Source organism: Eucyclogobius newberryi, unplaced genomic scaffold (genome assembly GCF_026437365.1).
Source record: "Eucyclogobius newberryi isolate DKJ021-1_F unplaced genomic scaffold, fEucNew1.0.hap1 SCAF_7, whole genome shotgun sequence".
NCBI classification, from domain to species: Eukaryota; Metazoa; Chordata; class Actinopteri; order Gobiiformes; family Gobiidae; genus Eucyclogobius; species Eucyclogobius newberryi.
The window spans coordinates 26,408,857-26,431,891 of NW_027316389.1; the positions used below are offsets into that span (position 1 = coordinate 26,408,857).

General features: G+C 39.8%; 2 protein-coding genes across 2 annotated transcripts; one reads left to right on the forward strand and one right to left on the reverse strand.

Annotated features, from left to right (window-relative positions):
• The first annotated feature begins 238 nt into the window (after positions 1-238).
• On the forward strand, positions 239-3,262 carry LOC140348855 (B-cell receptor-associated protein 29-like). Its single transcript, XM_072434970.1, has 8 exons — positions 239-345; positions 741-853; positions 1,115-1,215; positions 1,318-1,465; positions 1,559-1,694; positions 1,781-1,877; positions 2,757-2,857; positions 2,932-3,262. Exons 2-8 carry the CDS (start codon positions 762-764, stop codon positions 2,965-2,967), a joined length of 711 nt encoding a protein of 236 aa, XP_072291071.1. The 5' UTR covers positions 239-345; positions 741-761; the 3' UTR covers positions 2,968-3,262.
• Positions 3,263-3,332: 70 nt separating this feature from the next.
• LOC140348856 (solute carrier organic anion transporter family member 1C1-like) lies at positions 3,333-21,670 on the reverse strand. The gene is made up of 15 exons (XM_072434971.1): positions 21,582-21,670; positions 18,942-19,084; positions 13,158-13,299; positions 12,771-12,903; positions 12,576-12,667; positions 12,346-12,492; positions 10,638-10,736; positions 10,309-10,557; positions 8,532-8,696; positions 6,917-7,112; positions 6,436-6,601; positions 5,550-5,734; positions 5,029-5,093; positions 3,870-3,987; positions 3,333-3,800 (listed from the first exon to the last, which is right to left on the reverse strand). The coding sequence occupies exons 2-15, from the start codon at positions 19,035-19,037 to the stop codon at positions 3,575-3,577; spliced, it is 2,079 nt and encodes a 692-aa protein (XP_072291072.1). The 5' UTR covers positions 19,038-19,084; positions 21,582-21,670; the 3' UTR covers positions 3,333-3,574.
• Positions 21,671-23,035: the final 1,365 nt, after the last annotated feature.

Genomic DNA, 23,035 nt, shown 5'->3' on the forward strand with positions numbered 1-23,035 from the left:
ATTAGAACAATTGTTTGAACACTTTGCATGTCCAAAAGTTAAAATGAGCCTAGTATGGCATCATTAGACCTGTTTCAAAAGAAGATGTCGCCCTCTAGTGGATGATCTACACATTATCTCAATTTGTCACAGCAACAATAAGGCTATTTCACAATTTTAAACTATATAGATAGTAGTGGTAGTGGGCTAAGATAAGTTTTGTATTTCCCTCTCTTTGGGTTCATACAAAAGCAGGTCATTTTACAGCTGGGACTTACCAGTTGAGTCAGATGGTGTTTTATTTCTGTCTGTCACCGCAGCTGTTCAGTTCAGAGCTGTGGGCTCCAGCTCCACTCACTGCTCAGGGTAAGCTAACAGTTTGTTTTTCCTCTTTTGCTTTTGCATTTGTAACCACACTAATTATTCTCAAAACCTATCCAAAGTGTAAATGGCCTATAGATGTTATAATCTATTATAATTCTACTACACCATAGTCTATATAGCCTATGTAGGATAGATACTATGTCTTTCTTGAGTGGTGTTTCATTCCTTTCTTCTTTAACTCTTTGTACTATTACACATGTAAAAACCTAATATAACACACAATTTACACCCTGCAGCACAGTTATTTGTTAAGATTGGAGCATGCAAAGTAGGCTTACCTGTACTTGTATATTATGTGTATTTAATTTTTAGTACAGGCCTAGTCTACATCCTCCATTTGAGTCGTTGTTACAAAGTTGTAATCCTTGTGTTTACAGGTTGTCCATAAAAGTCTCAGTATGACTCTCCAGTGGACCGCAGTGGCATTTTTTCTTTATGCAGAAGTCGTTGCCAATGTTATATTATGTATACCATTTATATCAGCAAAAAGGTGAGATTGTTGCTGCTATAAATGAGCAAAACAAAACAATTTACTGTTATTTTGTATTACATTTTTGTGAATGAGCTGAAAATGCCCCTACTTTTTCCATTAATTCACACCAAATAACATTTAATCGATCTTTCTGCCCAAAAAAATGTATTATCGTGAAATGTGGGGCTGTAGTTCACATTGTCCAGCAGATGGCGCCCACTTCTTCTGAACTGTTTAATGGCATCATGCACTGTGGGTGTCCCTTTACCCCACTTTCAGGTGGAGGCAGGTTTTCAGCTGGGGGATCTGGAACTGGCTCAGTCCTTACTGGAACAAATGCTTCTTTACTATGATCATGGTCCTTATTGTGCTGTTTCTGGGTAAGCAGACGGCACTGACTCACAAATAATCTGTCGCCGCTCAAATCTGGTGTCAGGATGTTCTCAACACCACTAAAAACCACATCACCTGTCTTTTTGCAGACGCGCTCCGTGAGGTGCAGAAGTATTCCGGCCCAGAGCCCATGCAGGACGCCAAGGTCAACCCCAACGTGTACGACCACGTCCATATGAAGCTGTTCAGAGCCCAAAGAAACCTCTACATCTCTGGCTTCTCGCTCTTCCTTTGGCTGTGTGTGTTCTTTATTTGTCTGTATTTGTCAGATTAAAGTGCAGATACATGCCAATTTGTGTGTTTGATCTCTTTCTGAAATGCATATCCCAGAATAATGCGTCGAGTCGTGACCTTGCTTAACCAACTGGCCGTGAGTTCAGAGAACAGCGCTGCCCTTCAAGCACAAATGGACAACATGACTAATGCAGTGAAACAGCAGGAAGAGGACAACAAAATGCTCAGACAAGTGAGGCAAATATACTCAGCTCAAATCTGTGGCAAATGACATGAGGAGTGGATCTAATAACATTATTCTTGTTTGTGTCTCTGAAGGCCCGGCTTGATGAGGAGAAGACTGTGGCTGCAAAAAATCAGCAGCTCAAGTTGGAAATTCAGAAGCTTGAAAGTCAGCTAAAGACTGCTGAGTCAGGTGAGCAATGACTCCTCACAAAGTCAGCTTTAGAACATAACATAAGGTGTAAGGTCTACATGAGCGCTTTAAGAGCCATAGAACATCCTCCAGTATTATTTTACATTTGAACATGCTGAAGTGTCTTTCTTAAGACTATTAAGTATCTCTTTGCTCTTATACGACCCCCAAAGTTCATATTACATCAATATAATACTAAAATAATATATACTAAAATACCCAATAAGTATAAAACATAATATATTATATTATGATATATTTTACAATATTTTTTCCCAAATGAGGAAATCCCAGTGTTCTAACTCTCAAAATTGTTTTATAACTTTTATCTGGTTTCAGATAAACGGATAAAAGTTATTTCAAGTTTCTACCTGTTATGTTATGCTTTGAGATAGAGATGTTTTATATATATGAATAAAAACAAAATCTAAATTAGTTATTTTGAATTGCAAAAGCTGAATTAAAAATAACAATCATTAATGAAATGGTGAATAGTTATAATCTCATTCGAGGTCCAAATTAAATAAACCTTAGTCACTGGATCAACAACTTCATTCATGAAATGTACAAAAGAGACAGAAACAATACAATGTGTATAAAAAACTGTTTCAAAAACAAAATTGCATTGTTTACCAATGGCTTTATGTCGGCACATTTATAGATTTGAGTGGCGACACATAACAGAAAACAAAGCAGGTCATAAATGTGTGCTTCAGAATGAATTATTACTCTAGTTTTATTGGTTTTATTGGTTTCTTCTGTGCAAGTTGCTAACAAATAATGGGATTGGGAAATGTGAGCGCATGCGTAGGTCACAGAGGGCTCATCTGTACGTGCATGGGACATAAGAGCACATTAAAGTCATCCTGCTGTTTGCAGCTGTGCACAGGTCACAGGCCGAGGTGGAGGCCATGAAGAGGCAGGCCAAAGGTCTGGCTCAGGAGTACGACAGACTTCTGACTGAGCATCATCAGCTCCAGGTAAAAACAAACAGAAGCGCTGAGCTCCAGCTTCACCAGAGAAAAGTCACCACCTGCTTGTGTTTACTCCACAGAACCAACCAAGTGCTTCAGACAAAAAGGACCTATAGTTCAGGACTGTTTTATTTTGTTCATTTGATTGTATTCATGTAATATTTCTGTGCTCATTAAAGCTGGTGAATGTAGTAAAGATATTTACATGGACTTTGTAATAAATTATTCTTTATTCACTGTTTTTATCCAAATTGATTCAATATTTTCAAGACAAGACCTTTAATTGACCTAGAAAAACTTACAGAGAAAATTTAAGTTGAAAAAGTCCAAAGACAAGCTTGAGTATTAATTGTGACAAAAAGATGTAAACTCATTTGAAAAGAAACTATACGTTTTCCACTTGTCACTGATGATTCTGTTCACTTTGACACACTTTCATTTCACTTGTGACTTTCCCACACACACAAATCAAAGACAGTCAAACCATTAAGTAAGAATTTAATCAGTTTAAATGTAAAAATGTCAACCAATGTACAAAACACGTACGTCACATCTACAAACACATTACATTCCTGCAATGACACATTGAAAAAATCTTGGTTTTGGACATTTTGAAACTTCTGTACAAATATAAAGCCTGTGCTTGAGTAAAAGTGTGCGTTGTTCCAGTATAAATCTGAGATGCTCTGCGTGGCTGAGAGGAGGCTTTTGTGCAATAGTTGGTCACAATCGCGTTTCTCTGTCGGAATTAGAGTTCAAGGCCAAAATAAACTGCTCGCACTGTCCGGAGCTGTTCTCGTCTTTCTTGAGTGATTCCTGCTCTGTGTTCCCTGTGGCCAGAGTGCTTCTCTCTTCCATTTTGATCTGTCTTTTCAGAACGGCAAACCCCAAAATGCACAAGAAGAACGACACAGTCCTTAAGCCCAGCGTCAGGCCCAGATACACTATCCTGGAATAGAAAAAGCCGTCATCAATACGCCCACGACAGAAGGAATAAGTGATTGTAAATGTATATTACCTGTAGGCAGAAGTGTTGTAAATACGACATGCTCCTTTTCCTCCACATGGTTTGTATCCCCACTGGAGACACGTCGAGTCAATAATGGCTCCAAAATATATAGGCGCAGGTATTCCAGCTGTTTCGGCATAAAAAGCATATATTTTGCTTGCCTTGTTTCCATCATCTGAACTACAGTAAATCTCTTTTTTCTTTTCACCCCCAGAAACATCACCACAAAAAGTAAATTAACTGCATTGTACTTTGGGGGACCTTTATTTTATTAAGTCTCTGCATACATTCAAAATACTATTCTTCAAAATAAAACCCCATATTTAGTTATAGGTTTTTAAATCGAGACACTGCAGGGGAAAAGGAAAAAAAGTCAGCTAGACACTTTTTCTGATGTTACTTACTGTACATACATTTAAGAGAATTATGTTTTTAAATGTTTTTCATCCTATAATGTTTTCATATATAAATAATATAATCCAATGGCCAAAATTGAAGATATTTGGGACATTTAAATCCGAAAAAATGTAGGTTTAAATGTATTGCTTTGTTTTGTCAAATAGATAGATAAGATAGATGATAGATAGATGAATAGATTTATACCCGGTCAAATATAAAACACATAAAACAGTAACAAAGAATGTCTAGCTAAAATGTCAATAAAACATTCATTAGGTTGACAAATACATAAACAAAACAGACGTAAAATATGCTTTGAATTAATTAAAAGGCTCAAGATGATGTAATTTGAATAGTTTTGTTCATCACAGGGAGAAAAGTCACTAAAAATCTTTTTTCCTGATTCAGAGCTGACTTGGTGTGACTGTAATACTAGTATAAATGATCTGATATTCAACAAACTATTCCATATAAATACCATAATAATGAATCATAATAATGATACATGTTTTTGGAATTGAAACTTTCAATGAATCAGGCTGTTCAAATTGTGTCGTGTAGAAGATTGTACAGTTTGGTGTCTTTAAGGACTGATCTTATGTCCTTATGTGAGAAAACTGCCTTTAACAATGTTCCATTACGATCTATGAATGATTGATTTGTTCTCTTTAATAACAAAACACCTTTAGGTGGACACATCTTAAAGCAAACATGCCTGGATGTCCCGACACTATGAGGTGAAACTGTTAAAAGTGATTGACAGAATTACCCAGAGTTCGAGTGGCCAGCGTGTGGATTCCAAGAGCAAGAGATTTCAGCTCAGGTTTGATGCACCTGGAAGAGCAAACATCACACAGTTATATGTCTGAATCAAAGAGCAAAAGGCAGCGGGAGCAGCCTTGGTCTAAGCTCCCATAAATCTGATACATCACACAGAAATATCATTATTAAAAAACATACTTTTTCTCTGTTTCATGTTTTTCAGGAGTTAAATGTTCTAAAACCAGTCATTTCACTCTCTTCAATCTGAAAAGTCTGGGCTATATGTTACATGTGAGTGAAAGACAATGCAGTATGTAACTTCTGGTGGAGGTATCCATGGAGATATCATTGTTTTGTCCAGAAGAATCCACAGCATGGTATTAAACATGATGAAATAACGAAATGAACTAACTCATTTGTTAACATTTTGCGTACTATAATACTGTGTAATGTTTCAAATGATGACACCAGCCATGTATAGTTGTTGTTCGTTGTTTGGAACAGCTGATTATTGGTTTGTTGTCTAACCTGATGAGCAGCATGAAGCCCGGCGTTCCCCCGAGAGAGATGATGAAGGAGCTGAGCACGGACAGCGCAAGGAAGTACGGAAAGACGTGCTCACAGCTGCCTCCTCGCGGGCACTGGCCCAGAGAGGCTGTGAGGTTCACCAGGAGGGCATCTGGGACAGTCACACATCTGCAGTTCTCAAACACCTATAGGTGGAAACAGAGAGAGAGAAGCCTATAGCATAAACAGCACAGCAGGGGGGAGGAGCCCTGCAGCCACCATGTCATTATTATTCCACTTAAAGGTCATTTGACACAATAAAGGGTTCTGTAGTTCTCTTACACAACAGCTCTATTAGACATAAGTTGACAAATATCATGTAAAAGGGAATTTAGTAAGTGATATCAATATCAATGTTTACAAGTTTAGTTCAAATGTAGATTCATTTTCATACTTGAGTTAACCCCTCGATGCTTGAATCGTTTTTCCAATATATAAAACATATTTGAAGGTGATATTTAGTGCTTTGTGGAAATGTTTTTCAATTACTTACTTACACAAGGGTGTTTGTGTTTGTCTTAAATACGATATAAAAGAGTTATGAAATTGCATTGAAACACTTTTTTTTATTTGACTGCTACATGTCTATCATTAGTGTCCAAACTGAAGTCCAAACCATTGTAAAATAGAATAAATATATGTGAAACCATAAACCTTATTCTGTAGCTCAAACTTAGCCCATGGGAAATTATTAATACTATCAAAAGATTAGAAACAAAACAAAGGGAATAACGTTACCATGCTGTGTTTGTCGCAAATAAGAGGCACCAGGCATTAAGGGGATTTCTCTACGTTTGACCAAAAGAATAAGATTTATACTGGGTCAAAGAAACCTCGTGAAACGCACCGTGTTTCTGCCCGAGCCTGACGAGGCGGTGCACCCGGCCAAACATGGGGAAACATAAGTGATGCCATTGCTCCCGCACACTGGGTCCCACTCTCTCCTGGAGCACGAGCAGCCCCAGTTACACTCCGAGAAGAGCGAGCGCTCCTGGTGGGACAAGCTTTCTGCGCTGCACAAAGCAACATAAAAATACATATATTATTGAATGCCTATATGAAAAATACATTAAAAAAGACGCTCCATCCAGTGCAAAAGGAATGAGTCTCAGCTAGAAAATACAAAGGGAATTGTGGGAGCAGGAGGTTAGACTGTAATACTGGTATATAGGTGATTGAAATCCAATGAATGCTTGTTTAGTAAAATACATGCAAAAATATGTCTGAGAGTATTGAAGAGACTTGAAGAGAGCAAATCCCTGCCACATGTTATAATTGTGTACTCTCCATGTAGTGTTATGAAATCGTGCGATATGTAAAAGACCCACCCAATGTATGGAGCCGTGACGCCTGCCACCTTGGCATTCTCACAGCCCATGGCGAAGAAGAACAGTGACAGGAAGTAGCCCAGCAGGGAGGTCCCGAAGGCAAACTTGGCCGCTCCCATAATACCCATCTTACAGTTCTTCATGAGGAGCCCACCGGAGAACATCCCCAGGGCCACAGCGGGGATGTTAATGATGCCTACGCCAAATGGCACAGGAGAAGAAGCACGCGTCAATGTATAGACACGGTTAAGCCAACATTCTAACGCTCCAAAGACCATTCACTTTTAAACGTTTAGTAAACGTTTAGCTATTTTAAGACACGTTACCGACATTGTTATGACATGACATAGTTTTCACAGCCTTGCTTATTATAACTGCCTGTCTTGTTAAAATGTGAACGACACTGACCCGAGCCCGGCTCAGGTCATCTGGACTCTGCAACATTGTTAGCACAATGTGGACAAACCTATTATGTATGTTTCTTTTATTTAAAGTTTAGCCCCTTACAATTCCAGCTGGTCTGTACGTATTCTGCATTTATTTTGTTCACCATCTGACACAAAAAGCTACTGGGGATGTAAAATATAAAAGGATAGGCCTTTTCCATTAGTATGTACTTGGCTTTACTCTGCTGTACTCGGCACGACTGCTTCAGTGCAGTTCCATTTGGTGAGACCTCCTCAGACCAGGTTCTTTTATAGAGCCCTCTTCACCCTTGTGTTTCCTGTCCAGCCTAAATCCAGTGTTCCAAACGATCATAGCCCTTTTTCACGTTCATAGGCTGTTTACATTCGTTTCGTTTAAGTGCAGATCTTCACTTTACGTTCCATTAATTCTCTATGGGAATTAGGGAATGGGAATGATTATCAATCAGATGTTTACAGATGGATAATCACTGGCAGCATGTTAAGACCTTTACGTACCATGTAAACCTACGTTAGTGAAGTCTAAAAGTCTAATATACATGAACTTAAATATACAACAGACAAACTTGATCAAATACAAAGTAGAGTGTTTTTGTAAACAGGTTTGTTCAGTTTGTGGTTTTATACTTTTATTTATACAAAGAGGGCCCTTGAGAGCAAGTGGAGTATTTACATGGCACGTAAAGGTCTTAACATGCTGCTCTCCTCTTTGTGCTTGGTAATTATTGATTCATTTTAGTGAAACTCGACTAATTCCCCATAAGAAATGAATGGAGCAGGAAGTGGAGTGCCACAGTTTTTAAGGTTCTGTGAAAAGGGCCCATTGCACTCCACTACAAAATAGAGTAAATTAGAGTAAATCAACAACAGGAGATAACTACTGCTTCACAAAGACTCCAGTCAATTCTTCGTACTCCAAATGGTTCAGGAACAGCTTCAGTTTGAATTGGGAGACATTTTCAGCCGGTATGATAAGCCAAATCATGTCAAACCGACTTGGATAAAACCAGTACGTTCACCTTCACTTTGCCCTTGCTCAAACTGGAACCAAACTTATGTATTCGGTGAAAATGGCCTCTGTTTAAAATGTGCGAGCTGGAGCCGAAAGCATTCATCAAACACGAGCCCTGGAACACGTGCAGCGGCCATGTCTGCATCTTTAAACAGGGAAGCTGCTGCTGCTCACTCACCCATGAGGAAGTTGGCCTTGGATGCCGACAGGCCGTAATGCTGCTCGATGTATTTGGGTTTGTACGTGACCATTCCGATGAGAGAGTTGAACTGGATGATGGTCACACATAAGTAAAGGATGTAGACGGGGTTTCCAAGCAGACTTTTTAAGGTGGGAATGAAATCTGTGGAAATGCATGTCAGATATCCTTTAGTTTCATATTTAGCAATACTTGTACGAATGGGAAAAGGGTAATTTATTCCATTTTCCTTCAAAGGTGAACTGTAAACATTATATACTTCATTCAACACCCAAACTGTAGTAAGTAGCATCTAAATTTAGGATTTCATAAGATCTATACACGAGTAATATAGATACTAATGTGTTTTGTATTCAACTGCATTGAAACATCTGAACTACAAATACTTTCATCTTTGTCCACCATTGTTTTAGCTTGAACTGCTTAAGAAAAGAAAATATATCATCAAACAAGCTAAAATATGAAAAAATGCACTTACAATAATGTATTAAAATCAGATTTTAAAAAACCAAACAGCAATTTCAAAAGATATGTTTTAATTATTTTTTGCAAGAGAACCAATACTTTTCGATAGTTGATATCAATATATCAATATTTGCTATCAATCTGCTATACAGAAACTCTCTTCTTTCTGCAAGACAAATTATATTCTCTTTAACAGCTGTCTCTGTGCTTGGGAGTGGTCCAAATAACTGTAAGTAACCTTTTTTTAAACTTAAAAATGAAATATCTCACTGAAGTGAGTTAAAGTGTTTTACATTAGTTTATGTGATCAAAGCGCACCAGAAACCACCAGTGTTACTCAATAATTTATATTGTACAGCGATTGGCAATGTTTCACACTGTTTGTGTTGCTTGAATCCAGTGGAAGATGTAGTCGTTTTTTATTACTGAAGTAAAAGGATAGAGACAGGAGTTTGAAAAAAATACTCAAGGGCGCGGTCAAATGGCAGCGCAGTTTCAGGGACCGCGGCATTTCCCTTATAGCCCGTTATAGTCTCATGGCTAACCCTAACCTTAACCCTAACCCTAACCCTAACCTTAACCTTAACCCGGCGCGGTCTAAAACGGCGCTAAAACGCGGTCAAATAGCGGCGCAGTTTCAGGAGCCGCGACGCGCGGCCGGCACAAAAATAACATGGCTTTTTCGGCCGCGCGCCGCGGCACTGCAGACACTCCCAAAAGTAAAAGTAAAAGTATAACAACAAAATGCCAATTTATGTAAAGGTATTGAAGAACCATTGAAAAGGTGAAAAGACAGATTTTGAGAACTTTTACTTGCATATATATGCATTTTTGTTTATGCATTTTTGTTTGCTCAAAGTAAAAGGTTGTCTCAAACTGCAGAGAAAAATTCTTATGACTTTTTAGACCTATTCAAAATGTAGTGGAGTGGAAGATACAGATACCTGCTCTCAAATGACTTAAGTAAAAATGAAAAGTATTTACTCTTGTATTGACTGAAGTAAAGTAGATTTACTTTTGTTATTTTCCACTAATGCTTGAATCAACAATCGTATGAAGCCCTTTGAGGCGGACTGCTATTTTGGCCGATACAGACATAGATAATTGGAATTAGTATTTCATTATTCATCCACATTAATTTACACATCTAAGGAAACACTTGCACACACATCAAAATGAAGACTAAACCTACAACTGAATGTCCAGAACTAAAACAGAACCAAACCAAAGTCTAAGCCCGGACTGAACTGAGCTAAAACAGAACCAAACTTAGAATGAGAGCCTACATCACCTTTGGCCATCTGGTGCAGGTCCGCCGGCTCCTCCTGCCTGAACTTGTGCTGCATCCGTGGAGAGTCCCTAATGAAGCGCGCCTGCTCTGAACTGCAGCTCGAGTCGTGCTTCTCCACCGGGACGGGCAGAGACTTGGGCAAAAACCAGAAGGGCACCGCCGACGTGAGGGTGACCACGCCGGTAACGATGTACCCGAGCCACCACGCCCCGACCCAGCGGGCGTCACCGGGGGTAATAGTCACAGTTTCTAGAAGGAAAGAAGTCACATTCATATTTGAGCAAGATTCCAGTATTATTTATGTGTTTATGAGTGTTTTCTTTTCTTACCCATGTCCACATTGCCAACGTCCACATAGATTTTGGCACATAACGAGCCAAGAAGGTATCCAAAAACAGGACCGATCACCGATATAGTTTGAACACAACCTGTACCAAACACAACAACCTGTTATGACCCATAACTTCACACATTTGATCCAATATTAATGGAAAGATGTTATGTTTGATATTGCATTTATTTCTTGTAGTTTTAAGACCAAGTTTCAAAATAAAGTACTTTAGGGCTCTAAGTACTTGTAAAAACACCTATATAACACCTTGTAAAAGTAGCACATTAAGTTACGGTTTTGACTTAAAATGTACTTTAAGAGTAAAAAGTATTTCACACAGATTTTGAGAACTGTTAAAAACGTTGAATAGAGTGCGTTTAATAAAGAATTGTGCTGATCTTTGGACGGCAAGAGCAATTTTGATTTTATTCTTCCCTAGTGAATGTTATATATTTTTTCTTTGAACTTAAACCTTTTGGCAAAACGTCATTAAAATGTTGCTGAAAATAACCTATGATAAGTAATTTCTACTTTTTAGTCTAGTTAAAAAATGTAGGTGAGTAGAAAGTACAGATACCTGCTCTCAAATGCAGTGAATAAAAGTCGAAACTATTCACTGTAAACATTAAAGATGGGCTGCAACGTTTGTTAATAAGTGGAATATAATAATATGATATAAGTCTGGACTGGTTAATTTTGACCAATGACAAAAAAAAATCACGAGTTAATTCGGCCAAACCCGAGAACGCACCATAGCAACCGCCTTGGTAACCGAATGCTTTAACCGCTGTCGCAAAATCAGTGTTTTGTGACCCTCATTGTTCTCGTCTGAAATGTGCTTAACAGAGCGGAATTTTACGTTTTACACAACGAATCTTGCAATAACACGTAGATGTGAAGCACTGCACTGCTCTAAAGAGGGAAACGGGCTCTTTGAGTGGCACAAACGGAAGATTAGAGGACGTTTTTGGAGGGAGGAGAGCCCGGTGCCATGGATCCACACAGTACCGCGCCGTGGATCCACACAGCGCGGACTCCATCATCCACATCGGTGAGCAGCAGCAGCAGCACATTCTCGTCTCGTCATGGTCATTCTCATCCGCTCTATTTTCATGGTCTGACGAGGCGTCAGGCTCAAATATATGAGGCAGCAGCTGCAGGACATGTTCTTCAACATATGCTGTTCATCATCTGATGAAATCCGCTCACTTGACGAGGATTTAGTTGTATTTTGGTCACTATCGCTGTCCACTTCAGTGTATATATCCTCAGTGTTGACTAGACAATGTCCCGCTGTGACAACACATTCCGGGTTAGGTGAAGGCAAAAACACGGACGCAGCAAAAGAGCGTAATTCTTTAAAATAATAGTTTATTTTTGTAAGCAGAGTATCTGAATATATTAAGACTTGGATACTAACGGCCGACGACGACTTGAAAGCACAATTTCAAACTAGATAATTTGCAATGGCTGAAGCCATTGCTAGAGTCTCTCTCTCTCTCTCTCTTTCTCTCCCCCTCTCACCCCCTCTCTCTCCCTCCTGGCTCCGTCACAAAAGCCTAAAGAATAAAGCCTAAAGAATTAAGCAGACACTCATAATGCCCCATTCCCTCCCTCTCCCTCTCCCTCCCCTGTAGCTGTAACAATAGCAGAAAACAGTACATTGAAAACAGGCTTCTCAAATTAAAGCGGAGGGGCGTGTGTACCGATGTAAACCGCAGCGTTCTCGGAGCGAGCGTAGTCGTCGATGTACGATATTCCTAACGGCTGAACTGGCGTCTCTCCGATGCCGCGGAGGACATTTCCCAAAAACACATAGATCCACATGGAGACACTGGACTCCTGCTCGCAACCTGCAAAATAACAGCATCCAGCTCCATACGCGTCATGAAAACATAATGTGGCGTGACTGTCGGGTGTCGCCTGCTCTGCTCACCTGTCACGGCCGACTCGGGGGGGCCGGGGGAACACGGGCTGAGGACGCCGGACGAATTCAGTGAAGGTCTGACCGCCGTGTGGATCTTGTAGCTGTGCACAAAATATAAAGAGTTTGGAAACGTCGGGGTCACATCACAGTGCAGACGGTTGTAATATCTAGTTTAATATTTAATGCTGAAAAACACACACAAACCTGCCGATTAAGAAGTGCGGCATGGCGATGAGGAAGGTCCCAAAGGACATGAGGACACATCCAAGCGCAATGATCTTGGGCCGGTGCAGTTTGGCCCCAAAATAGCTCACGAAGGCGATCACCAACAGATTTCCTGCAAACGTGAATAAAAGCAATTTCATCATTACCGTCTTTTATATATTTTTGCCACTTGCGGTAAACCTTGAATGCCTCTTTTGTCTCGATGATTTGAGGCTTTACAATGTAACTGCGGCGCATTGTAAAGCGTTATGAGGCTGTTCAGTTATTGTGCCGCTTCTCTCTGCTCATTACAGGACACATCTTTATTCTCTGCGTTCAATGACTCGGAACTCACATTGCGTTGTCACATGCTATAAGGAAACTTGCCTATTTCGAAGCTTCCATCAATGATGCCAATTAGATAGCTCGGGATGTCAAAGCGCCGCTCCAGCTGTGTGATGGTGCTTTTCATGTAGCTGCCCGACAAGGCCTTGGCAAAATAGGCAAAGGACAGGGCAGCGAGAAACATCTGCAAGCACAAGAGGAGCACAGGACTTGGTTGCGATTGCTTGAAAGACTTTGAGTGTTTTGCTTCTACAGTTTGTCGACTGTTTGTTACGGTGAAGGGGCGGGGCTTATCGATTCTGTACTTTTAAACAGAAAGTTAATTAAACCGTTTCTATGACAAAGTCGTACAAGATAAACCGTATGATAAATACAAACTAAACGTATGATCTGCTTATGTAAAAGTTGAATACCAATTTCCAATTGAAAAACATATTATTATCCTTAAAATAAATGTGTGACAGGAAAACATGCTGTGATGTGGCACCATTGAAAACATGTGAAGGAAGTATTGTTAACAAGGCATATTGTATGTTATTTACCGTATTTTCCGCACTATATGACAAACTGGATTATAAGGCGCACTGTCAATGGATGGTCTATTTTCCATAATTTTTCATATATAAGGCGCACCGGACTATAAGGCGCATTAAGCGAAACAAAACATGTCCAACACAAAATCTCTTCGCGGTCAGTAATCACAACCAGAATGAATCCATATATAAGGCACACTGGATTATAAGGAGCACTGTCGTTTTTTTTGAGAAAATGAAACTCTTTTAAGTGCGCCTTATAGTGCGGAAAATACTGTAATATGTATCTTACTTTAAGAAGTCACTAATTATGCATTTAATGGTTTTCAAAAGTCAAATGTGTATCTTTTATTTACATTGTGACTTAAATGTTAATGAGTGCATTTATCGGGTCCTCTTAGTGAGACACCGGTGCACACAACAGGACTGCGTCACAGTGGTCTGATATTGAGTGCTCTCTTCTTCTTCAGTCACCTATAGACACTGATGGCTGCTAACAAAGGCAGGATTATAGCCGGCCTCGGGCAGAGCCACGCCGCACACACAGACCTGACAGTGCCGTAGACACATGCAGTAATTGGATACACAGATGAGAAAAAAGGGAGCTGCACCACCCACCAATCTGTAATCTGTCATGACAATTGTGACTGACAGTTCACCTGAGCGTCTGTGCCAAGATACAACACTGCACTAATGACAGCTAATCAAATCAATCAGTCACATTAGTCTTTTGAGGGAAATCATATCAAGTAGAAGTCAAACGTGGTGGCTTGAACAATTACAATGAATTATATGCATTTGGAAACACTATTACTTGAGTATTGGGTTTACAAAACATTAAATCGTGCATGTAATCTAAAAATATGGACACAAAAATCACAAAAACAAGTTTGATAGAATTACTCACAGTGAGAAAAATAACATAAACATTTATTGTGCTGTAACTGTAACAAACTAAATAGTACTCAACAGAAGTAGAAGTACTGTGTCAGAAAACTGGCACAATTTCATATGTAGTAATGAGTGTGACCCACCTCTGATTGTGTTTTTTGCAATATAAGAGCAGGCTGCATAGATTTGTGGTTTTCTACTGGTAAAAATCCAAACAGTAATTTATTTTTATGATTACATTCTGTGGGTATTTTCAGTGAAGCTAAAGTTGAGTGGATTTGATCAAGGAATGACAAATTGACCTATATTCAAAGCACAAAAAGAAAAAATAATTGAAAAGAAAGAAATGACAAGCTTTAATTAAGTGTATCAATATGCACTTGTCTGCTCTTATTCTTGAGCTGTTCAGATGTGCACTGTACTTCCTAAATTAGACTGAGTTGTCTTGCATTGGTTAGCTTGTTTGTTGGATAAATCGTGAGATAACTACAGTGGCGTTTTTAGAAAAGCTCTGTCAAAACCAAGCTTTGTACAGAAGTGTTACATTTAGACAATGTGTCAGCTGATAAAAATGAAATACTCAGTGTACGGAGATCAACTTGGCTCAAACGTGTTTCAACGCTGGCATTTGAATGAGAAGTGGGTTCACACCACAAATGGAGCTATGGCAACCATCTGGGTGGTCTGAGATGGATTAATACAAGGCCTTGCATAAGATGGAGCTTTGCATTGATGTAAGCAGTGGTTTGCGTTTCATAGAACTGAATGTGTCCCACTACAACAGGGCTGAAGAGCTTACCTTTAGGACAAATGTGAAGTGTTAAGTTTTGTGCCATTGCAAAATATAACCATTGTAACCATTATGATTGTTATCATTATGGAAAGTTATTAAATAAATATAGGAAATTCCAGATAGAGACTGGAAATCAATTCATTGGTTTCAGCCTCCTGGTAAAGGCAACATTTTGAGGTCTAATGTATTTACCATTCAAAAGATATAATAGTTTTTGCTATGGCAACTTTTCCTAAATTTTCAACATTTTAAAAAACATCTATGACCCACATAATGCCTGCTATATTCTCCAACTGCTGTATCTTAAACATTTTAACATTTATTCAATATAAATCTGTTAATGGAAACAACTAACTAGAGTATAATACTATTTATATACAATTTGTATTTTCTTTATTTTGTTTTAGTTTCACAAGCACATTTAAGCACAATAAATGTTGATGCTCTTGCAATTTAGTTAAAGATTCTGGATTTCAAGACATTGTGCAGATTAAATAATCCACTTTTTTTTCAAGTGTTTATCAAAGTTTTTCTGCTCTGTGGAAATGGTATTGTTTACATGGAACATTTTGCAGTATTGGCATTAAACTACCTTTATACAGTAAATCCAAAACTGCACTTAACATTTCGATCACACATGGATCTTGAAAAACGACTCTCCACAGGCCTGATCTAATACTCCGTTATCTTAATGTTAAACAACGAAGACTACTTAGCATTCATTCAAAAGTATTCTGACAGTACGGGGGGATAAATGTATTTACCAGCAGTGACGCAGCAGTTTATCACATTCCAGTGCTTTCTTTTACGTCTGTGCATTCGATAACGTGTTGGTGCTGGATCCGAGCTCTGACTAATCAGTAGGTCTACACCCCCGTATCCCTGTTCTGTGCCGCACGTGCCCTGGTTTACACAGAGCAGCGCTAATCCCCCGCTAAACCAACATGCTTTGAACACCTATGACCAACGCGCACATGGAAACAACTGGTTCTTATGTAGAAAACAAATCAGTCCTGTAAGTGTTACAATAAGACGTTGAAGCTGGATTACCGAGCGCCAAAATGGAAGAACACGAATCAGTAGCATAAATAGCTTTCCCTATAAAGTTGCCCAAGTATTTCACTAATCAGCTTTTGGAATAATTGTTCATTGCCTCTTAATCTAATTCAGAAGAACAAATCGCACGCTCTGACCTTTTCAAAACCACTGATTTTGACAAAGACCAATTTATACAGCTATTGAACACTCAATAGCCAGTTTTAAAGGCTACACGGTTTCAAATTCTGTAATATTTCAAACAGTTTGCTCCACTGTCCCTCATCAAGGAGACACACAAACAGACAAACACACACTAAAGTGAGGAGGGCAGTCTACAGCAGTGCACTGTCTATCTATCAAAGCCACATACAGTAATACTTTGCCCCTCACATGGGCAGCTTCAGTGCTCTGCTGCTCACTTTCATAATTATCTGCTTCGCTTCAGAACAGTCAAGTGACTTTGAACTGAGAGATATGTGGATCCCGTGGCTTTCTCTGCATGAACACGTCTATTTAGTGTACCGCAGATATTGGTATTTTACTGTTACTGTATCGTATAGAATATGTAGGCTTTTATCCTGGCTTAGTATACCTTTTCATCAGTCTATCATGTTGTATTCATGGAGTTCAGTTTCCTATTTATAGGCGATGACATGGGGACTTTTGCCCATCCAAAAGATATAATATCTTGTTTTGAATTGTTATTTTGCAATCCATGGATAAAGCCTTCAAATTTACCTTTTCTAGAGGAGGGTTCACGTTTTCATATATATGTTATTGATTTGCTTTAAATGTTCCACAGTATATCATTAACATTCAGTATTTTTGTTGTCAGCAAAAGCTATATTTGATTTTGGTATACAGAAATTTTACATGCTTTTCTTTTCATCTGCATGTACCTTCTTTTGATTTTTTTTTTTTATCAGACCAGAGAGCTCAATCAAATCAAAATAAATACACACATAGACATAAACTAAGCATCAAATGAAATTGAATAGAAAAATAATAGTCCCATTTAGTCCAAAGTGGGTCAAATTTTGTCCATTTCCAAATTAAGTCTAAATGTCCTTTTTTCCATTTGGTGGGCACCTCTCCACAGATCTGACTTGTAACTTGTGCTGATAGCATCACCTGCTTGCTACAATGGAGATAGATATATTTAATGTTTATACTGTGGAAAATTCCAAGCCAAGCAATATCATCTCAATGGATACAGATCATCCACCAGAAAAGTTACAAAGTGCAGCTTTAATATGAGAAACAAATGTAGACAAAACTTGAAACAACTTGTATATCAAGTCGACATGTTTTGGATGAGAAACCATGAGTGTGTCTCCAGGAGGAGGTGGATGTCCTGGTGCAGCGGTAATAACTAGAGCTGGGTTTCGATTCAAATTTCAAGAATCGATTCGATTCCAATTTTCACGTTTCAAAATATTTTTTTTCCGATTTTCTCAGATTCCATCCGATTCAATCTGATTTCCGATTCGATCCGATTTCGATTCAATCCGATTTCGATTCAATCCGGGGGTTAATGTTATCAAAAATGAAAAATTTATTTGAACCGTTTCCTTCACTTCATGATTGTGTAGAGAAGCAACATATTAAAACTAGTATTATATCAATATTAAACAGCAAATCTTACAAGTATTGGTAGTTACTGATGGAAGACTGATGAAAAGGTTAAGGGTCAATCTACCTTCAAGAAAGATAATTCAGGACAATAAATGGAGGACATCATTGAGGTGACGACATCTGCAACGGTGGATTCTACTGGGACACTAACCAGTGCATTATTATTATGCTTGAAAATAATTAAGAATTCACCCAAAAGCGGTTGCTACCAAAAGCATTTTTATTTTAAAACTGCTCACACACTGCCAGTACTGAAACTGGAAGTATGAAATGTCTTTTTTTTTTTTTTAAATCGATCTTTGGACGTATGAATCGATAATCGGTCATTAATATGCGAAACGATTAAAAATCGGAAAATCAATTTTTTCAACCGAGCTCTAATAACAACCTGGAGTTCAACGCCCAGACGACAGTGGAGATGATCGTGGACGTCAGGAAAATCACAGCCCCCCATATTTTTAAAACATGTTTTACCCTATTTTATTAGTTAATTCTTAATTTACGCATGCCATATTTGACTCTATAGATGTTGCTATTATTATCATTTTATTATTCATGTTTTATGTTGTACCTAACGCAGAGAGAAGTTCCTATGTTTGTGAACTGTGTTCAACGAATATGGTTATGAGCACAGAAAGGTCAGTGCAACATAAGACGGGGCTTAAGCTTTTTCAAACATAAATATAGACACCCAAACATGTGAAGTAAGGCTATGGTTGTCCCTGGAGGGACATTTTACGTCTGCCTCCTGACCCATCTCCAAATGTTGAGTCTATTGGTAAGAACCACTTTAGACAGAAGATTTGTTTTAAGATGAACACAAAAAGGACCCAGTGGAAGCACCAGTAAAGCAGAAGCATTGCAGCTGATAAACATTATAACTACTATAGTCATGGAGCATAAACAACACAGACATGTGTATGTTATGTGTAGTACCTTGAGGTTGGGATGGCAAGAACTCTTCTCAGCTGAAGAGTGGAGGGAGTTGTCCAACATCCAGTTGTTTGCTGTTGTTTTCTCTATTGGCTTCATACTTGATTATTTTGTGCTTGACTTCTTTACATATAATAGTATTTTCCCTGTTGAAGGTAATAACACAGAAATATATTATTGATTCTAGTACCTCTCATGCCTATGGTGTCAAATTATGTATGTAATAAACAACAGACTAGACTTAACTTCTAGTTTGAATTTGATATATTTCTAGTAATTTTCCCCGGCTTATCTGGGGGGCAGCAGGGAGACCCAGACTTCCCTCATCCCAGACACTTCTTCCAGCTCTTCCGTGACAATCCCGGCCACCTGAGTGTCCTGGGTCTTCCCTAGGGCCTCCTCCTGGTGGGACATGCCCGGATCACCTCCCCAGGGGGGCGTCCAGATGCCCAAGCCACCTCAGCTAGCTCCTCTCGACATTGAGGAGCAACGGCTTTACTCTGAGCTCTTCACCCTATCTCTAAGGGCGCGCCCAGTGACCCTGCTGAGGAAACTCTTTTCGACCGTTTGTATCAGTGATCTTGTCCTTTCGGTCATTACCCAAAGAACATGACCGTAGGTGACGGTAGGAACTTAGATTGACTGGTAAATCGAGAGCTTTGTCTTTTGACAAAGCTCCTTCTTCTCCACAATAATCACATTTTTGTAGCATGTGAAATTCATTGTCTAAAGCGCTTCTTGTGTGAATCACATGCAGCACTGTTCTGTGCAAGCAACCATGCATTATTATGCATTTCTTTCTTCTATTAAAACATATTCCTCTAATTAAAATAGTCTTATCTACTTAATAAACAATTCAAACCATAGAATGCTGTGTTGGTCAGTAGGTGGATTATTCTAACTACAAGGAATGGTGGAAGTATCAATATAGCTATTCTCACATTAAATGAAGCATATTGCATGTGTACTTGTGGGAAATGTGCATCTGGCACAGTTAAGGAAAACTAACAAGCCACTAACAGCACCATATGAAAGGACAACAAACAAGTCTTAAAGGCGTAATGGACGATTTTTCGGTGATTTGAGAACGCAGGCGGAAGTGCGCATGTGCACTTCCGCCTGCGGACCGATACAACACACACGTGCGTTTGTTTATTAGCGCGACGGAGCGCATCACATCTCTCGTCTCCCGTAGATTTCAGTCCACTTCTGAGTCAGCTCGAACTGTCTTTCTCCGTCTTCATTTTGCCCACAGGGCACTATATTATGATAGATCCATGCGCTTAGACACGCGGAAACGTGGGACGAGCCACACGCGGCTGCAGGTGAGCGATAGGTGCGTTTTATGATTGATACGTGGCAGGACTAATCGGCAGTCCACGCCACGAGGAAATAAGACTCAGATTTATGCCAAAAAAAATGTCCATTCAACCTTTAATCTCTCAATTGTTAATAAAACATAAATAGCTAATTCGATCGCAATCGTAATGCTTGTCAGAAAAATCTCTATTTGATTTGTTTCCAAAAGCATTGGCCCCTGCCATGCAGAATGTAAACACCAGTGAGCAGAAGTGACAGCCGGGGCAAGTACACTCAGCATAAAGACAACATTACAGTGGTAAATGAACATGAACAATTGAAATCTTTTGAGTCCAATAGAAAAACATCTAATACAGTTTTAACTTCATGGTTCATGACAAGTACACAGTGTTCTATTCAGGTTAAAATTGAAGGTGAAATGTGATGTTTCTAGTGTCTACAGTACATTATGTGACATAGACGGAGTGAGTGGTGCTGAAATCAGGGCAGAGACTGCACAAAGTCAGACAAATTCTGAGATGAGACAGCTCCCCAGACGCTTCCCTGGCTTTGAAGTGAACTGAAAAGGAAATGCAGCTTATGCTGAAAACATAACAGTCAAACTGATCCAGCTGTAACATGCAACACCAGCAAGGTTCTGTCATTTGAAATTAGGTGGCACAATGCAGCTCCAGAGTAGATCTATCAAATGTACACATAGCATGGCACAGTAGTCAGTGTTCTTGCCCCCAATGATGCAGCAGGCTCTTCTTATCACTGTCCAGGAACATGAGTCTAAACTGCTCCTGTAATAAACCATCCTGTGCCCTGCCTAAAGCCCATAGTCACTGCTATAATCTCATAGTTATGAGTCGGATGCATGACAATGTGAATGCACTATTTAATTGCAAGTTGACATGTGAATTCAAACATTGTCTCTTGTCTGTCAAGTATGTGAAATCGTCACTTCTATAGTTGGCTGAGGTTTGCAGCATTTAACACATACAAATGCCAACATTATGTCCTTAACCTGACAACACTAGATATTGAATAGAATCGCTGATGAACACTGTGTTATCCACAGAGTCAGAGAAACGCTGACAGCACCTCGACCAGACTCCAGACAAAACAAACAGAATCTGGAGCAAGCCGCAGTCACATAACGTGCGCCAGTCAATGACACGTGCCCCCTCCGTTTCATCCATCATCACCGCGGCCAGTGTAAACTCACCCGCGTCTGGCTCAAAAACTCCCCTGTTCCTGCCACAGCACCTGCTTATTGAGCCACTGCGCGTCAAAGTGTGCGAATGACAAAGACGTAGCTGACGTGGCTGCTGCACTTACTGTTCCGAGTCCGTCCTCCCGTTTGTTTTGGTCCCGCGGTGTTTGGAACTTCTTTCAGGAGCAGGAGACACAAAAGCCTTCGTCCTGCGTCTGGCTTCCTCGCAGCTCGTCGCGCATCCTCGGCTGCTCAATACTTTTGTGCAGCGTGTGTTCGAGTAAAGTAGTGTGGGGTGTGTAGTGTGGGGTGTGTAGTGTGTAGTGTGTAGTGTGTAGTGTGTAGTGTGTAGTGTGGGGTGTGTAGTGTGGGGTGTGTAGTGTGTAGTGTGTAGTGTGTAGTGTGTAGTGTGTAGTGTGTAGTGTGTAGTGTGTAGTGTGTAGTGTGTGGTGTGGGGTGTGTAGTGTGGGGTGTGTAGTGTGTAGTGTGTAGTGTGTAGTGTGTAGTGTGTAGTGTGTAGTGTGGGGTGTGTAGTGTGGGGTGTGTAGTGTGTAGTGTGTAGTGTGTAGTGTGTAGTGTGTAGTGTGTAGTGTGGGGTGTGTAGTGTGTAGTGTGTAGTGTGTAGTGTGTAGTGTGTAGTGTGGGGTGTGTAGTGTGGGGTGTGTAGTGTGTAGTGTGTAGTGTGTAGTGTGTAGTGTGGGGTGTGTAGTGTGGGGTGTGTAGTGTGTAGTGTGTAGTGTGTAGTGTGTAGTGTGTAGTGTGTAGTGTGGGGTGTGGGGTGTGTAGTGTGTAGTGTGTAGTGTGGGGTGTGTAGTGTGTAGTGTGTAGTGTGTAGTGTGTAGTGTGTAGTGTGGGGTGTGTAGTGTGGGGTGTGTAGTGTGTAGTGTGTAGTGTGTAGTGTGGGGTGTGTAGTGTGGGGTGTGTAGTGTGTAGTGTGTAGTGTGTAGTGTGTAGTGTGGGGTGTGTAGTGTGTAGTGTGTAGTGTGTAGTGTGGGGTGTGTAGTGTGGGGTGTGTAGTGTGTAGTGTGTAGTGTGTAGTGTGTAGTGTGGGGTGTGGGGTGCTGCAGGGTGAGTACCGGAGCAAGCAGCTGCCGCGTGCGCTCAGGACGCACGCTGTGCCCTCGTGCGCGCGGAAAGATCGTGGAAAGCAGCATGTTCTGTTCTAATGCGCGTTTCATTTAATGGATCTAGTTACGCATAGAATCAACAAAAGTCCCGGAACAACGTGTTCTACGGCGAGGAGTGCAGCCAAGATCACAATAAAGACGCGCTGTCGAGTCCAAAACGCGTAAAATGATACTCACAGGTGCAATGGAAAAGGGATTGAGTGTGATTTTTTAAAGGTTTTAAAGGTTCAATGCAGGTTTTCTCATAATTGCTTTGTTTAGTGGGATATTCCCTGTTGCAAATAATTTTACATCAGCTAAATAAGCAAAAAAAAAGCTAAGAAAAAAAAAGTTTTAAATGACAGGAAGTAGTTTGGAGTTGCTCATGCTTATGTCATCATTAAGCAACGTTCCATTCAAAATGCAGCAACAGTTTCTACCATGGATCTATTAGGTTTATACACAATGGACAC

Excerpts from the sequence above, each read along its gene's own strand:
- LOC140348855 (XM_072434970.1), top strand. The coding sequence starts at position 762 with ATGACTCTCCAGTGGACCGCAGTGGCATTTTTTCTTTATGCAGAAGTC. Across the intron at positions 1,466-1,558 it reads TTCTCGCTCTTCCTTTGGCT|AATAATGCGTCGAGTCGTGA; the intron begins GTGTGTGTTCTT and ends TGCATATCCCAG. Across the intron at positions 1,878-2,756 it reads GCTAAAGACTGCTGAGTCAG|CTGTGCACAGGTCACAGGCC; the intron begins GTGAGCAATGAC and ends TGCTGTTTGCAG.
- LOC140348856 (XM_072434971.1), bottom strand. The coding sequence starts at position 19,037 with ATGAAGCCAATAGAGAAAACAACAGCAAACAACTGGATGTTGGACAAC. Across the intron at positions 13,300-18,941 it reads CTTGCCATCCCAACCTCAAG|ATGTTTCTCGCTGCCCTGTC; the intron begins GTACTACACATA and ends TTGTGCTTGCAG. Across the intron at positions 12,904-13,157 it reads TGATGGAAGCTTCGAAATAG|GAAATCTGTTGGTGATCGCC; the intron begins GCAAGTTTCCTT and ends TCACGTTTGCAG.